General features: G+C 49.7%; 1 protein-coding gene across 2 annotated transcripts; it reads right to left on the minus strand.

Moving 5' to 3' along the window:
• Nucleotides 1-683: 683 nt before the first annotated feature.
• On the minus strand, nucleotides 684-7,941 carry smpd4 (sphingomyelin phosphodiesterase 4). Of its 2 annotated transcripts, XM_049020149.1 has the most exons (20): nucleotides 7,745-7,941; nucleotides 7,435-7,502; nucleotides 7,239-7,325; nucleotides 6,981-7,117; nucleotides 6,773-6,848; nucleotides 6,561-6,669; nucleotides 6,144-6,196; nucleotides 5,870-6,021; nucleotides 5,654-5,786; nucleotides 5,448-5,519; nucleotides 4,209-4,298; nucleotides 3,499-3,647; nucleotides 3,320-3,410; nucleotides 3,072-3,172; nucleotides 2,762-2,925; nucleotides 2,403-2,608; nucleotides 1,678-1,908; nucleotides 1,471-1,602; nucleotides 1,252-1,380; nucleotides 684-1,132 (listed from the first exon to the last, which is right to left on the minus strand). In XM_049020149.1, exons 2-20 carry the CDS (start codon nucleotides 7,471-7,473, stop codon nucleotides 809-811), a joined length of 2,475 nt encoding a protein of 824 aa, XP_048876106.1. In that variant the 5' UTR covers nucleotides 7,474-7,502; nucleotides 7,745-7,941; the 3' UTR covers nucleotides 684-808. The 2 variants fall into 2 exon arrangements, with proteins under 2 accessions (XP_048876106.1, XP_048876107.1); XM_049020150.1 differs by lacking the exon at nucleotides 4,209-4,298.
• Nucleotides 7,942-17,357: the final 9,416 nt, after the last annotated feature.

A 17,357-nucleotide genomic window follows, 5' to 3' on the forward strand; every position in this document is an offset into this window, starting at 1 on the left:
TTTAGCAGACGCTTTTATCCAGAGCGACATGCGAGTGAGGAAAGCCTGGTCTGAGCACATGCCGGTGGGGTTAACGGTCTTGTTGAAGAGCCGAACAGTGGTGTGATGGGTCTGCTTCGCGTGGGATCCAACCCCATGACCTTCAGGACACAAGCAGACATCCATATGCCACTGGCATGATTAAGGTGATGCAGGAAGACTTGCATTCTAAGTGGCTCAGGTCTGCTTGAGCTTATGGGAAATTTCACTGCATCAGCTCTGATGACAAAACCACGGTGAAACTCATTTCAAGTTTTGGACAAGCCAATGAAATACTGGGAGAAGATGGTCTGGTCAGATGAGACCAAAATTGAACTCTTTTTATAGGCCATCAATTAGGACTAAACCAGGTGCTATTAATTTGTAGTGAAGAGGCATGATTGCTTTCTAAATACTGACAGATTTCCGCTGGTTTCTTGGTCTTTTTCTTCATGTGCTCAATATTTATTCCCCGTGTCATTTCACTATTACACATAATTTATGGACTTGTGTATTTTGATTTCTTTGTATGTGTGGACATCAGGTGTAAATTTCATGTCAATAGCCCCATTAGAAATATATCTAAGAAAAATTATTTATTTTCCCTGCTGTAACATGCAGAATATCACATGAACAAAGTTTCATGTTTTATAAAGAAGGGTTCATCAGTTTGCACTTCAACCAATTTATTTAAAACGGATCATACCATTCAGCCAGAGACTCTGGGATTTATTTACAGAGTAAAGGAAACGCTAAAAGCAAACAATGGCCGTGCGGCAGCAGCCGCGCCTCAGTGCTGCTTCAGCTTGTCACTGAACAAGCTCATGAAGAGTCCATAGACTGCACTGGCCACCAGGATGAGCCCCGTGCTGGACAGCAGGCCGAAGGAGAACAGCGCCCCCAGCAGGTAGAGCAGGGCGATACTCAGCAGGGCGCGGTAACTGGCCAGCGTCCGCAGGCTGAGGCGCGGCCGTCGAGAGATGGCGGCCGCTCGGGCCGTCGCCGGGCTGTTACGGCGTCTCTCAGCGGCGGTGGCCGGGCAGCTCAAGTAGAACCTCCCCAAGCGACCCAGAAGGTCAGTCCGGGAGCACAGGGCTTCCATCTGGACGGCGTACTGCCAAAAGGAGCCCGGGTCAGACACGCCGGCTGAGGACGGCCCCCCCCACCACACCGGCTGAGGACGGCCCCCCCCACCACACCGGCTGAGGACGCCCCCCCCCAATAGATGCTCACCCGCTCATTGAGGAAGGTGGCGAGCCGGTATAGCAGGCGCACCAGCAGGGCGTTCTCGTAGCTCCGGATGGGCTGCAGCTCGGGGTCGCCTTGGTACTGGATGTCAAAGCGCCGCAGTCCATTGATGATCTGCATCATTTCATTCAGACACAGCATCAGTATCAGCGGCCGCCCTACCCGCGCGCAGCCGAGGTCAGTCAGTATCAGCGGCCGCCCTACCTGCATGCGGCCGAGGTCAGTCAGTATCAGCCCGTTCTCCCCCCGAATGCAGTCGGGTAGCTGCCTGGAGCCGAGGTCATCCGGGACCTGGGCCAGGTTTGCCAGCAGCTGAGTCACCTGTGCGGTATTCAGCTGGAAGGAAAGAGGACGAAAGCCAGTGAAGCATGTCTGATGGGTGCCCCATGGAGGGAGTCACCCCCCACCTACCCGGAATATCTGACACAGGTAGTCCAGGGCCCGGTCCAGGAACTCGTGGGTCTTGCGGACACACTCGCCCGCATCGTCTGCCTCGCCCGCTGTGTACGTGCTGTTCAGGTCCGATGAGCCTATGCTGAACCAAGACAGGAGGGACTGACTCGCGGCGGCTTCGGCGGAGTGGTCCGAAATGCGCTTGGCGGTCTGACGGGCCTGGGCAATGATCTGGACCAGTTTCAGCACCTGGGAGGGGGTTTAAACAGCATGCAAATATAAATCAGTTTTTTGTCAGGTGCTGGCGGTTAAGGGCTCACAGCGTAGATTTAGTCGTCATGCCCCCCCCCAAGGGTTAAGGGCTCACAGCGTAGATTTAGTCGTCATGCCCCCCCCCAAGGGTTAAGGGCTCACAGCGTAGATTTAGTCGTCATGCCCCCCCCCAAGGGTTAAGGGCTCACAGCGTAGATTTAGTCGTCATGCCCCCCCCCCCAAGGGTTAAGGGCTCACAGACATGTGCCTGTTTTGCTGAGGCTGGGGCTCAGACCAATGATCTGATCATGGGTTTCGCTCGCCGAGCCACTCACCCCCCCCCCCCCCAAAACTGAAGGTAAATCCGCACTCAAGCTTCACATAACAAGGCTGAACCTGCACAAGGAATGACTGGCAGGAATGAGCGCCACCCCCTCCCCCCAACCCGCCCAAAAGTGCCCCCTACCCCACCGACCCCACGACCGGCTTACCGTGCTCCGCAACTCGCTGCCGAACATCTGCTTGTACTGACAGTCCTGCCCCTCCAAGCTGTAGACGTGGCTCTTGACCTTGAAGATGGCGTCGGCCTCGGGAGGCTGCCGGGCCGACAGGAAGCTGCCCCCGTGGGAGGGCGTGAGGAAGACACGGGGCTGCCTCTGGTGGAGGACATGGTCCGGTTCCAGGAACAGCTGCTCCCCTGCATCATTTACAACATCACCTCAGTTACCCTCAAACACAGCGATTTACAGAATTTAATTTTTTAAATAAAAAGATCAGTCACAGCTGAAGAAAGTGGATCTATGCTGAGGACAGACATGAACCCTGACATGAGCTCCTGATCATTCCTCACCCTTCTGGATCATTTCCGGCAGGTTGGGCTGAGCGAAGACCTTGCCTACTCTGAAGACCATGAGTGCATTCTTGGTGTTGACCAGGTCTGTGCGCACGGCGCGGTTGAGGAAACCCTGGAACAGCCTCGTGTACATCAGAAGATTCTCCTGGACAAAGGATGCCCTGGGGGGGGGACAACAATAGCTTGTACTGAGCCCTCCAGGAAGCGATGCTACTGTGCTCTTGAGCAAGGTGCTTATTCTTAATTGCTATTGGGCAAAACATCCACCAAATGGTAATGTTGATCATAAATAAGAGCATGACAGTACCACTTCTCTGGAACACTTCGGCTGTGGCTGTCCCCTGGGGGGCTGCTCTTCTCGCTGGTGTATCTCCAGGGCTGGATGTAGCTCAGCCAGGTCTCCAGCACCTATCGCCACAGAGCCAAAGGAAAACACAAAGCACAAGGAATAACACACACATCAATTTCATAGTCAGGCCCCAGGGTCGACAGGGAAGGGCGCCTTCACCCACGGTCTGCTTCGAGGGCATGAAGGGGACACGTCGGGTCACGTACGGCTCTGAAGGACACATCTAGGGGCCAGTGGCCGAAGCAGTGCTGCAGAAAGATGTAGAGCTTCTGCTGGACGAACCGCGAGACAACCACCCTGCGGGGCAGGATGGGGATGGAACAGGTTAGACTGTGGCTCAGAGGGGAGTGGGGGAGCACACGTGGTACCACAGTCCTCCTCTGACCTTTTGAACTCCTCCAGGGGACTGGCGTGCGAGTGGGCTGAAGGTGAAGGGGGGCCCTGCTCCGGCTTCAGGCTGTTGGAGAAGGCATGCAGGTGCTTGACCAGGAGTCGCACCACCAGGATGTGCTCCTCTGTGGGACTGAAAGGCTCCTAGACCCGCCCCCCAACACACAGGGCGAATCAGAGAGTGGCAGGCAATCACAGACCCCGCCCCCCAGCCGCCAAATCACACAGAGCACGTCAAAATCCCCAGCTCCTGAAGGATGGCATCCCCACCCTGAGCCCTTGGAAGCCGTAACTCCCCACAAGCTTCTCTCCTGATGTGCGGCGAGTCCCACACCGGGACAAAAACTAGGTAACAGATTTGGTCACAGGCAGCAGTTACAATGGGAACCATATCAAGCATCTATCAGCAACGACCCTCTAAACTGTCCATCTCTGGCCCTCGAAATGAGGGCAGCGAAGACGCGGCTTCTGGTCATTTGGCAGAGCACCTTAGTGTTTACTTTTGGACAAAAACGCAGAATAGAATGGCCGACACATACAGCAGAGAAAAAGTAAAACATTTAACGGTGAGTGTAGGCAGCCATGCTACAAAGAAACACTCACAAAACGCACAGAGTCGGGCCACCTGCCTGCGGCCCCTAGTCCCTCGATGAGTTACAGGCTAACATGCACATCTAGTGAACACAATGAAAAGGAAGAAGGTACTTGGTAGGTGTGCAGGGTCCCGTAGCCGGTGGAGGTGAGGGGGGCGCTGGCCACACCGGACATACTGAGGCGATACTGGAGCAGAGCCAGCTGAGAGACCCGTCACGCCCGGTGGGTGGGGTGGGGGGGGGACAAGAGCAACGGGACACAGTGAGAGGAGGACAAGGGAGGGAGGGAGGAGGCAGACAGACAGAGAAGACAGGGGAGAGAGGAAGGTGAGCATGGAGGAAGTACAGTGCAACATGGAGGGAGAGGAAGAGAAACTAAACAAGGAGGGATGATGTCACTCTGGCTGGGGGCCTGGAGTCTCACTACGTACAGCCCGGGAGACAACCGGGAATCGGGAATGCTCCTCCCACAATCAGAGCAGGAAGATTTAAGCAGAAGAGATATAGATCAAAATAATGCATAAACTACATATAAAAAGATGCACTGCAGGTATGACTATATTTTACAGAAACAAATGTCTGTTTTGCATTTTTCACAGTTCACTACAAAAATATCTCAGGAATGATGTTGTGGTCATAATTAATTGCCGTGGGTTTAAAGCTGGAGCATGGAATTACTGGGAGAGGACAGAAAATTAGGCAGAACCAGAGGTGCTAAGACAACAGGCAGCTAGATTTTCAGAGCCAGCCAGTGACACAGATAGCATGTGGCGCCGTGGACAGGGAGGGACATCCGGGAAGGACGCATGCCATGGACAGGACGATGGACAGAGAGTGAGTGATGCCAAGGAAACAGCGTGCCTACTACCAGCAGCCCATGCCAGACCGGTGACCTCAGTCTGCCATTCGTCTGGCCGCAGTGGCTGCCCGAGCCGTTTAGAAACTCCCCAAGAGAAGGTGCCCTGTGCTCTGCCCGACTGCCCTGACTGCTCTGTCCAGGATGGAGAGGGGAGGGCTGAAAGCAGACGGCTGCGCAGACAGCCACCCCCAAGACACAGAGCGCACAGCAGCCCCAGGCGGACACAGATGTCTGCGCACACGCGTCCCTGAACAAACACACGGAAAACAGCCCAGGATTCAGACAAGAGGTGCGTGTGGCCGCACTTATGGATGGAAGGCAAAGTGTTATTGGTTTTTCGCAGGAACTGGAAGGAAGTCACAATGCAAAAAATTTACATGGCGCAGCCAGAATGTGGGGGGTGGGTGGGCGGGGGGGACAGGCAACTTCCTGGAAACCATCCCGGGAAAGTAGGGTGTGCTTAGCACTGGTGGGGCCAGGCTGGGGCCTTACCTTCACCTGGGGGGACTGCAGCTTCTGGTACATGTCCAGAGAGTAGTGGTGCAGCCAGAGCTCCACAAAGACCTGGGCAGGAGACACCGGACACGGGGGTGTTCACCACGGCATGAGCGAGGCAGCAGCGCAATCCAGGCCTCACTTCAGTCCAGAGCTTAATTAATAACCTCGGGTTCCAGCTCATGCCCCCCACACATCCTGACCTGCAGCAGAGTCTCGGACCTCCAGATCTCCTGGGCGGCAGGGTCTGCGTTCACTGAGGGCTGATGGGAAATGTGCCTCTTCAGTAAACCGCTGCTCTGAGAGGCGTAACCCGCCAGTGGCATGCTGGGAGATCTGGGCAAAGAGAAGGACGGCTCTCTAACGTGGAAATGAAGAGGCACACATGGAGACGCCACCAGGAATGGGGGTAGCCGTACCTGGGGGTCGGAGGCGACACAGAGCCCCTGGCATCTGAGAATGGAGATGGGGGCACGCTGCCTTCTGTGGGCAGGAAGTACTTCAGATAGGTGTCCACAAGCACAAAGTAGGCGCTGTCTGAGGCCGTCCCATTCTGTCCCTGAGGAAAGCTCTGTGGAAGATGGAGCAGCATGTTAGCACATGCTAGCAGAGCTTTTAAGATCTGCAGGCAAGGGAACGGCGCGTTAGCACAGCCACCGTGAAGCCAGCCTAAATAGTGAGACGGTTACCCACCCTGGGTGCGATCAGGCAGTAGGCGAAGTTAAACATGTAGTATTCGAAGGGATCTGAAGAGCAGCTAAGGGACCCAACACACTCAAGCAAAAAGACCCACCCCCTCCCCCAAACATCCACCAACCCGGTGCTGCCTCTGGTGGAGGACATGGTCTGGATCCAGGAACAGCTGCTCCCCTGCACCATTTACCATGTTACCTTAGTTACCCTCAGACACAGTGATTTACAATGTTTTTTTTTTTTTTTTTTTTTTTTAAAAGATCAGAAGTCACCCCTGGAAAAAGTGGGCCTATGTTTGGGAAGGCAGACATAAACCCTGACACTTCTATACAGCTCCTGATAATGAGCTTTGGCCATTCTGAAGGACGCCCCCAACCCCTCAACACCTACCTACCCACCCTGACACCCAAAGGATACTGAGGGATAGTGTGAGAGTGAGCAGGCCAGACAGGGGGAACTGCAGCTTGTTGTGGAAGAGGGGGCAGTCAGGCAGGACACCCTGATGGATGGAGCTCTTTACCGGCCCCTGCAGGGAGAGAGAGGTAGTGCTGATGCTACAGCGTTGGTGACCGTTTGGTGATTTGGAAGGCTGACCTGGAATGGGGGTGGGGGGGTTTAGTCAGACTCACCGGGAGGTAGGACACGGGAACCTCATACTTGTACTCCTCTGCTTGGAGTTTGTACACCAGCTTCATCATGGGACCACTGGAAAAGGAGCGGAGCTCAGTGGGTAAATTGGGGAGGGGGGCAGTGGCTCCTTCAAGGCTCCATCAAAACGGCACCTATGATCATCTCCTAACACACGAGTGTGTGGTACACGGACGTGAGGCAGCCCACCTGGGGTCTAGAAACTCCATGACAACACTGTATTCGTTGGTTCTAGGCTGCAGCAAGCGCAGGTTCCAGCCCACGATGACCCCATCCAAGCTGCCAAACACACTTTCGACCAGCCAGGGAAACACAGGCTGGAGGTCCTGTACACAGTGACAGCTCAGTAAATCCCACTCTCTCTGATAACAGCCAGTTACCCTAGAAGGCACCGACCCTACAGCAATAACACCCCAGGCATCACCAGCCCTGCCAGTTATAATCTACCTTGGCCGGGTAGTCATCGATCACCTTCACCAGCTCCTGGCATCGCTGCAGGAACGGCTTCGTCGTCCAGTCCGCTTTGAGACTGGTCTGAAGGGACGAGAGGAGACAGGCGTTAAAGCAGCGGAGGAGCGAAACAGAATAGTAAGAGCTTCATAAGAGGGAGCACAGCGGCGACTCCGGACGGGGAGTAACTGACCAGGAGGAAGCTGGGCGGCTGCGTAACGGGGACAGCCATGGGGGCGCAATTCCGGACCAACTGGACAGCTGCGGCAGAGACAGCATCATGTCGTGCGTTACTAACGGCAAAGAGGCCCGGGCAAAGTGAACGGCATGGCAGAGCACTCCAGGCTGCTGTGACCCAGCCTGCGGGCTCGCTCACGTACAGACAGAGACTTTAGACAGACAAAACCCAAGTTCTTGAGCTCTCTAAGCGCGCGGCCAGCCGATCCGCGTTAAGTTTCACTCCAAGTGAACGAACACAAGGCGGGAAGCAGCCCGATACTTACGTGTCCAGCTCCTCACTTTTAGGCGCCCCAACAGACTCGCGTCCACACTCGTCCTGTAAAATGTTCTTTTTCCTCCTTTTCACAGCCGATCAGTTCCAATCTACCGCGTTTCCGAGGCAGTTGCTCGGCGCCCCTCAGTGACGTCACCCTACAAAACAGACGCATGCGCAACGGAAAAGTCGCAGCAGACTTCCTGGAAACTCACTGTCACCCCCGGTTACATGCACACGCCGCTACTTAGCAGTGTGGCATTGGCCTGTACTGTACCTGTTATGCAGTGTTTTCTGGCATGACAAAAAATATTAGGTGGTACGTGGGGCACACTGTTCTTAGTAGTACAATTATTTTTACAAAAGTCAATTACGGAGTATATTCACTTAAAGATGGCTTTCGCGAGACCATATCATCTTTTAGTTATGTATTTAATATATTTTTCTTTTTACGTTATTTCAGAATTCAATCAATGTATAATTTCACATTCGTTCTAAGTACACACATTTCTGCAGTCCAGATCGAGCGTATTCAACTAAGGAAAATATTACCATTTAAGGCCGCTAGATGGCAGTGTAGCATCAATTAAATTTGTTAAATTGGGGAAACTATATGTGCATGAGTAATATTCTACTCGTGTTTCACCCAGGTACTCCTGATTGCAACTGCAGTCCAAAGACGTGCAGCTAGATAACCAATTAGAAGACGGATGGACAGACAGAAAATACACTATCATTATCACAATGCATTTACTGTCTGTATGCATTACATTAGTTCCTAGAAATTGACAACTCAAAGACTGCGAGCTGCTGATAAAAAGGTCATGAGGAGGCAAGACGCAGGTCGGAGGCGCCTGAGCAAAAAGTCCACGGAGCAGCAGTGACACGACTGATATACGTGTAGCTCGGAAAAGTCGCATGACTGTGGGTAATGGGGCACGGGGCAAGCGAGTATGGGGCTCGAGTTTCGGCGTGTCGCGCAGGTCACGGTCGTCAGGCTCCCCGCAAATCGGAGGGAGTGTGATGGAAATGAGCCCAGACGAGTAGCGTTTAATCACGGCCCCTCCCGGCGCGGCGCGGCGCGGCTTGACGTGCCCTGAATTTGTGTGTGCTCTTTAAACTGAGCAGACAGACTCATGTCAGAGCAGAAACGATTATGATTGCAAAGGAAGACGTCTGTCTTATCTTTACACGCTGCTGCTCCTGCTGCCTCCACATGAAACGGAACGTTTGTGTGGCGCACGATACTGTTTTTAAGCTGTGCTGCTGGAAGCGCTCCCTAAAGACTGTAGTAGTATGCTAAGCTTTGGGTCATTTGGATATAAGCCTTGAAGGTTTTTAATAAATCACTGTCTGGCCTTATTCCCCTGGTGTTGTGCCCAGCACTCTCCAGATAAAATCATCCCTGTATCAAAAGCTCTAATGTCTGCTGCTACTTCAAATGGTTTTCAGGGCCAGACAAAATGCAGAGACGTGGCCTTTTAGTCGAATCGTGGCCTGAGGACATTGACTGAAAACGTGGAGTACATTTCTGTAGCGTTCCTTCGTGTTCTGAAATAGTGTTTATACAAAGCTTTCTTGATAACATTCACCTAATCGAGGGGGCTGGCAGCCTTTTGATATCTGCAGGGGGCAGCTTTACCTTGTGTGAAAAGTTCACAGATGGGTATGCTGGCGGTTGATCGACCATTTCATTAAGTCTGACCGTTTCATTCATTCATTCATTCATTCATTCATTCATTCATTCGCAGCATAACGCGCAAACTTGTAGGGTTGTAAAAAAATTAAAGTATAGTTTATTTTTTTGAATTTAACCAAGTGTTTCACAAAGCTCCCAGCATTCAGTAGTCCGATGGAATACTGGCTGTGAAGTGGGGGCTGGAAACCCTACTTTAAATTAATCAGTGGCAGTGTTGAATCACATGAATGTGAGGTCGAATCTCACCTCAGCTCTGTGAGTGTAGCTGGTGTCCTTCTCATGTCATGTTGTGCAATTCAAAGACATGCATTTAGGATAATGAGTGTTTCTAAGAATCCCCCTATTATGAGAGTGTTCCCTGTAACAGCGGCATCTCCTACAGCCTCGATGAGGTGTCATCGCTTGCTCTCAGTATATTTGCCTTTTCACATGTGAACATTGTTTATGCTTCTTATAATTCATAGTTTTGAGAACAAAGTTTTACATATTTGTTTGTTTCCCCATTTTTCTCTTGATATTTGTAAGGACTGGGAATTAGTTGGTCTTACTCCTTTAATTAGTATCAGACATTTGGAGGATTAGAATGCCAATAGTTAGTGAAGTTTAGGAGCAGAGTTGTGTTGTGAAACAATTTTGCTGTCAATGAGCGCAAACCAAAATGTGCTTCTGCTTGTCACATCAGCCTATGCGGTACTACCTCTGCTGACTGATCGGGCCAGTTATTCTGACATGTTAGCTACAATTATCTCTGAAATTTTATCTGACTTACTGGTACTAGCAAACGTCTCTGGCTTTATAACTGTTGATGGTTATCGGTAGCTAATGGCAGTACTGTTGACTCGTGAGTGAAAAGATGAGGCACTGTAATCTATGCTGGCTGGGTCATTGGGGCTCTACCAATCACATGCTGCTTTAGGTCACATCCTGTTGCTTGATTGGTTCCTGTTCAGCCAAATCAAGTTATGAGTGACAGCACATTATTGTCCTGTCCGCCAAATGTACTCTACCAAATAATATACAGTAAAATCCCATTATAATGGACTCGCTTATAACTGAGTATCGTCTATAACGGAGGAGGTCTGTTGGTCCCGGCCGTGTGTCTTAAAGAACATGCAGAAAAAGCATCGATATAACGAACTTGCATATAAAAGAATTTCTCTTATAACGGAGAAACAATTTGCTGTCCAGGGCTGCTTTTAGCTGCAGTTTTGTTCGGCTATAACGGACATGCAGGCTCCTCCTACGAGGCGCATGGAAGATGGTGGAGGAGTTTTATTTTGTTGTCATAAAGCTTGCAGAAGCTTCCCTTTCTGCTATAATCAGCTACTCATGCTCAACCGTTCAAGGGTGTAAACCAGGATTGGTACACAGAGGCTCTCTGTACAAGGACCTTAATTTGCTCCTAAATGTATACATGCACCTTAATCTGTACTGCTGATCTGTGTTTTGTGTGACTGTGTGTTTAGCCGAAGGACATGTAGATCAACATATTCATTGTGTAGTGGAACTGTCTGTTTACAATGCATATGACAAATAGTTTGTTGAATCTTGAATAAATACAAGGGCTGGTGTTAAAATGGCTCTAAGAGGCACAGACATCAACTGCAGACCCAATCTCTTTCCAAACAATTGGGGGAGGGTGCTGTGTACGCTGGTTCCCGCGGTGATCGATGTGCTGTAACAGTGAACACGTACCCGCAGGGCTGCGCGGGGTCCAGTCACATCCTCCCCGCCATCAATCCTGCTTGCCATGGACTCTTATCCGTTTTCATCAGGGACAAACTATAAGGTGGGAGGGATTATTTCTGCTGCTTTGTCCCAGTGCATTAGGGACCATCTGCTTTAGAACTGTTTTTATCTGGCTTTAGGGAGTCTCCGGGGGGTTAGGGTCAGCAGGAACCGTATCCAGTCACATCACGGACGCAGACTGTTTGAAAAACAGTCTGTGAGGGTCTCGGCTCACAGTCTTAGTGGCAACAGGCAGGATTGTGGGTGAGTCCGTGTCACGTTGGAGTCTGTTTGGTGCTGCAGGCTCGGATGTGTGGGGCCGGCGGGGGCCACGGAGGCAGCAGCCATTACATGAAAGCTGAGATTTAAGTAAAAGTGCCCCTTTGTCAGAGTGATATGGGAGATAGCACAGTGGTGTCAGTGGGCAGGAGCCAGCAGCGCCCATGACCATCCAGCCAGTGGCTCAAAAGGAGTACAGCCATTGCCACAAAGAAGTACGGCAGAACACCAGGAGGGATAAGACATCAGGGATAGAGAGGCTAGCTAAGGAGGCAGAACTCGCAGCATCTCGAAGAAATATCAATGAACTTTATAACATCACGAGGAGACTGTCTGGGACATACTAACAAAATAATAATAAACCGATTATGGGTAAGAATGGCCAACTACTTTTAACCCCGGAAGAGCAACTCCACAGATGGGTAGAGCACTTCCAAGAGGTTTTGAACAGACCATCACCAGCAGAGAAGCCACATATCCTTAAGACCAGGACACTGCTAAAGATCAAGTGTGGCAGACTAACAAAAACGGAAATAAAAACTGCAATCAAACTGCTGAAAACAGGAAAGGATGCTGGCCCTGACTATATTCCACTGGAAGCCCTTAAAACTGATATAAATACATCTACAGACATGCTCTACAGCCTCTTTGGGAGAATTTGGGAGAATGGAAAGACACACAGTGACACTACCAAAGAGAGGGAACTTAAGAAAGTTCAACAACTACCGGGCGATTATCCTACTTTCAGTGCCCAGTAAGATCTTTAATCGGGTCATCCTCAACCGTCTTCAGGAAGCTGTAGACAAGAGGCTCCGGGACCAGCAAGCAGGATTCAGGAAAGATCGCTCATGGACAGATCACATAGCAACGCTACGCATCATCATTGAACAGTCTATTGAATGGAACACGTCCCTGTACATGAACTTCATTGACTTTGAGAAGGCTTTTGACAGCTTAGACCGTTCAGCAGTATGGCAACTAATGGAACACTATGGAATCCCCACCAAGATCAAAGCCTAATGAAGAACTCGTATGATGGCCCCTTATGTAAAGTCATGCATGCAGGCCAGCTTTCCCGGAGCTTTGAAGTCAAGACGGGTGTTAAACAGGGATGTCTTCTCTCACCATTCCTCTTCCTCCTCGGAGTTGACTGGGTCATGAGAGAAACAGCGGAGGGGAAGAGAAATGGAATTCAGTGCTCAATGTGGGAGCAGCTGGATGATCTGGAATTTGTGGATGATGAAGTTCTCTGTTCACACACACAGACACAAATGCAGGAGAAGACAGACAGACTTACACAAAATGCAATAAAGCTTAGTCTCACTCCCAATACAACAAAAACACAAGTGATCAAGATCCACTCCAAAACCAGCAACCTCATGTTCATGAACAACACGGCCGTAGAGGAGGTAGGAGCTTTTACCTACCCAGGCAGTGTTGTGGATATCACCAGAGGGATGGATGCAGACATTTGAAGCAGAATTAACAAGGGTAGAGGAGTGTTTAACATGCTCAGAAAGATCTGCAGCTCAAAAAACATCTCCACCAACACTAAGATACGCATCTTTAACTCCAACGTGAAACAGGTGATGCTGTATGGATCTGAAACATGGAGAAACAAACACACAGACTGCAAACATTCATCAACACCTGCCTCAAAAGGATACTGAACGTTTGGTGGAAAGACAAGGTGAACAATGTGGACCTGTGGAGAAGGACAAGTCAAGACCCCACAGATTCACAAATCCGGAAGAGAAAATGGAGTTGGATCGGTCACACCCTCAGAAAACCTGCCACAAATATTACTCGTCAAGCCCTGAAATGGACCCCCCAAGGGAAAAGGAAGCGAGGCCGTCCCAGGAACAGTTGGAGAAGAAATGGGGAGGCATAAATGTGCGAGACTGGGCTCAACTGGGGAGAACTCGAGCAAAAAGCCATAGATTGAGTGAAGTGGAGGATATTTGTCAATGGCCTATGCAGCCAAGAGGAGCAAAGGGCTTAATGATAATGTATGACTCCAGTTCATAGGGGTTTTCACATGCTGACCATGCAATGTTTGCTTAATGTCTCGCTACGGAATAGTATGTGTATTCTGAGGGTTTGTTCCATTTCACTGCACTTAGGCTCAATCGGGAGATTGGGAGACACGCACCCCACCCCCCACCTTGCCTATCCCCCCCGCCCCCCCCAAGGCTGATTTCCTGTGGCTACAGAAATACATTGTCATCTGATTATTTATCCGTGTTTCTGTGGGCATCTATATAATATCTTATGGGGGTCAAATGTCTCCACTATGTGATAATAACCTGACACTTTTTAACTTGATTTTATGTGAATCTGTGAATGCAATTAAAAAACTAAAAATATTTTGTCTGGTTACTTATGGTTAAGGTTAGGGCTGGGTGGGGTGTAAGATTGTGATGAGATTAGGGTTTTGCCCATAGAAATGAATGGAGAGTCCCCACAAAGATTCATGCATACAAACTTGTGTGTGTGTGTATGTGGGTGGGGGTTTGGCTGACCTGAACGGCGTGGGGGGGCCATGTAGCATGACTTGCCATCGCCAGCTAGAGTGTGAGCCACAAGTCTTTTTAATTTGTGGTAAATATTTGAGGTAATAATTAAGAGCTGGTTAGTAATTAGCTGCCAGATGAACTCGACCCCAATCAGCAGATACACATCAGCGATTAATTAGGCATGATAACTTGCGATTGTGATTGGACATTTGTATTCCCCAATCATTTACATCCAGTCATTCACAGTGCACGTTGCCTCTGTGTGGCTGTATCTAGCTGAGCCTGAGGTGTTTGAGTTGGCAGCTGGACGCTTCTCTTATCCCCATGATGACTGGGACACACAGCTGCTCCCCACCTGCCTGGAATGACGACGTTCCCCCATTCACCACCGGCTGACTGGGATTGTTTTCCGAGAGGGCGTTTGGTGGGGCAGAAGGGTCATTTATTAAAATTATGATTAGACTATTAATATTTAATTATACTTTATTGGCTATTCATTCATAGCAATCTACATATTTTATAATGTCTGCAGCTGAGTAGTTATGATAGAATGGCTGTTTCCTTTTCCCATGTGTGAAACATCTATTTTGTGGAGGTCAGGTCTCCTGAACTGACTGTTTGTGGGCCCCAAATGGCTCTGGATGGTTCCAGGGACACGCAGCTCTGACTCCCACTGAGTCAAGAAAGATCCTTTTGTGCCGGACTCATGACAGATTTAATTTAGCTATTTATCTATTCAAATCATTAATCATCTCACGTCTGGAAAAGACAGCCAGCATGATGATTACCTTGTGACATTTTATTGTAAGGTTCATCTGCATGGACTGCAGCTGATTTTTAGTCATCAGAGACTGAATCCAGGCCTGGAGGAGCCCAGGTGGATGGGAATCACCATCTTCTGATGGCCTGCACCTTAATCTGTAATTCTGTGGACCTTAAACTTCACAGAGCTGGTTTTCTACAGCTGCACCTCGTCCACTCAGACTTACGTCTTTCTTGGAGTCTCTGGGTTAGTGCTACAGTGGACACTGCATCCACCTTCCGAAGCTGAGTGGCAGCAGATGAGGGGGCTCTCAGGGAGGGAAGGGCCCAGCAAAGACAGCAGAACTTGATGCTCAATGCTGCAGATCCACAAAGCATTTCAAATTCGTGCTCTTTACTGTGACTTAGGGTTAGAGTTGGGGTTAGGGTTATCTGTAATGCTGCGTGATGTGTGAGCCCCCCATTCAGGCGGGATTTAGGACAGATGGATTGCAGCTAGCTCCCTCTAAATCTGCAGAAGCATCTCAGCACCTCATCAGCTGCCACGGCGTCTGCCTCTGTCTGCTGATTCGTCTTTTCGAAATGGCCACATCGTTCAGTAACTTCACTTTCCCCTCGTATATCTTTCTTTATTACTCATCTGCTAAAAATATCTTTGAATTGTGTTTTCAGAATATCCTCAAATGAGCTAAGGTTTTCTGCCCACATCTCTTCCTTACTTTCTATTCTCCTAACTCATTCTGCTCTCTCTCTCTCTTTCTCTCTCTCAGATGATCTCTCTCATTCTCTCTCCTTCACTATTTCATTTGTTCTCCCCTTCTCCTGCGGCTCCATATCTTCCACCTTTGTTGGCATTAATAACATCCAGGCAGCAGAATGTCACAGAGAGGTCAAGGGGAGTTGTCCAGTATGGACCCTCTGTGTAACAGGGAGCTGCATATCTCTGCTGAAGAGGCACCATTTCCGCTCATTCCGTAACTAACAGTAACAGGTTCTGGAACCTTTGAGACCAGATGGGGTGACAAAAAATGTGGAAAATCAAATATAACTCTGACACCAGAAAAAAAGTGGGTATTTTATCTGATGCTGTGGAGGAATGAGTGTGATGTTGATGTCATGGAACATTGAGCACAGGTCCTGTTACTGTGGAGGATCAAGACACTGATACCACATAATATCAGATATGATACTGATACCATGTACAGCCGAGTGCTACACTGATACTGTGTAGGATCAAATATGGCACTGATACAGTGTAGAATCCACCATCACACTGATTCCAAGTAGAGCTGAGTATAACACTCATATTGAGTAGAGCAGAGTGTGGCACTGATACCATGCAGAATCAAGTATGGAACATAGCAAGAGTTTTAGTGGTTTATCAAGTAGAGTCATGTACGGCACTGATACCAAGTAGAAGTGAATATGGCACTCATACATTGTAGAATAAAGTATGGTACTGATGCTGAGTATAAGACTGATGCTGAGTATAACACTGATGCTGAGTATAACTGAGTATGGCACTAACAATGAATTTTAGTGAATTTAGTGATTAATTGTCATTATTGACACACCACAGCAGACACAACAACGAAATGTGTTCTCTGCATTTAACCTATATGTGACAATCAGGGGGCAGCTAATTCAGCACCCAGGGAGCAGTGCTTGGGGGCAGCACCTTGCTCAGGGTACCTCAGTGGTGCCTTGCTGGTCGGGGATTCGAACCTGCAATTTTTCAATTACAAGTGGGCTTCCTTGCCCATTAAGTCACCACTGCCCAAGTCCAATTTGGGCATGTACACAGATTCTGTGGAGACCAGCCTCCAGAGCCCAGCAGTGCCGCAAGAATTGGGGCTCCTTAATTCAGCAATTGCAGCCCAAATGTGTCTGAAAGGGTTTCCTTCATCTCAGACTCACTGACCACCTGTTTTTGCCATTATGCCATTATATTTTTTTGCTTTTTCACCCATTGAGGTTTGTTTGGCTGGTTTGCTGCTCAGTCTGTGCTGTCCCACGACTCCCAGGAATGTGAGTCCGGAGTGTTTCTCAGGATTCAAACGCATGTCCAGCTGGGTGCTGGAGGCTCATTGGGTCTTCCCCAGCTGAGACAAACTGCTCTCATCCATCTCAGTGACAGCAGCTGAAGGAGTTTGGCTGTAGCAGCTGGGATACCAGCAGAAGCTTAGCGTGACAACCAGTGGAAATCCTGGAAGGGAATCCCCAGCAAGGGCCCATGTCAGTCTGGTTATGGAAGGACCAGCCACTGTGTGACTCATTCAGGACAGGGTTTGGGAGGGCAGGAATTTTGGAGGACAAGGTTTGGGGAGGACATGCTTTGGGGGGGGGGGGGGTTGGGAGAGCAGGGCTCAGCAGTGGACAGCCTGTCTGTCTCTTAGCAGAGAATCACAGCATGGAATTCCCAGCAAACTTGATACCACCACAGTTCAAGGCAGGAAGTGGGAGTGACGGTGATTCCCAGACGACATCACACACACGCCAACGATTCAGTCATCTCCATGGAAACATGGATGGTATGTGGTCTGCTTGCCACTGGTACTTGCGGACAGATGTTTGCTTGCTGTCCCGGTGGTTCTGCTGTGTGTTTTTTCACTTAAGCAGAAATACCTACATTTAGATGA

Source organism: Brienomyrus brachyistius, chromosome 7 (genome assembly GCF_023856365.1).
Source record: "Brienomyrus brachyistius isolate T26 chromosome 7, BBRACH_0.4, whole genome shotgun sequence".
NCBI classification, from domain to species: domain Eukaryota; kingdom Metazoa; phylum Chordata; class Actinopteri; order Osteoglossiformes; family Mormyridae; genus Brienomyrus; species Brienomyrus brachyistius.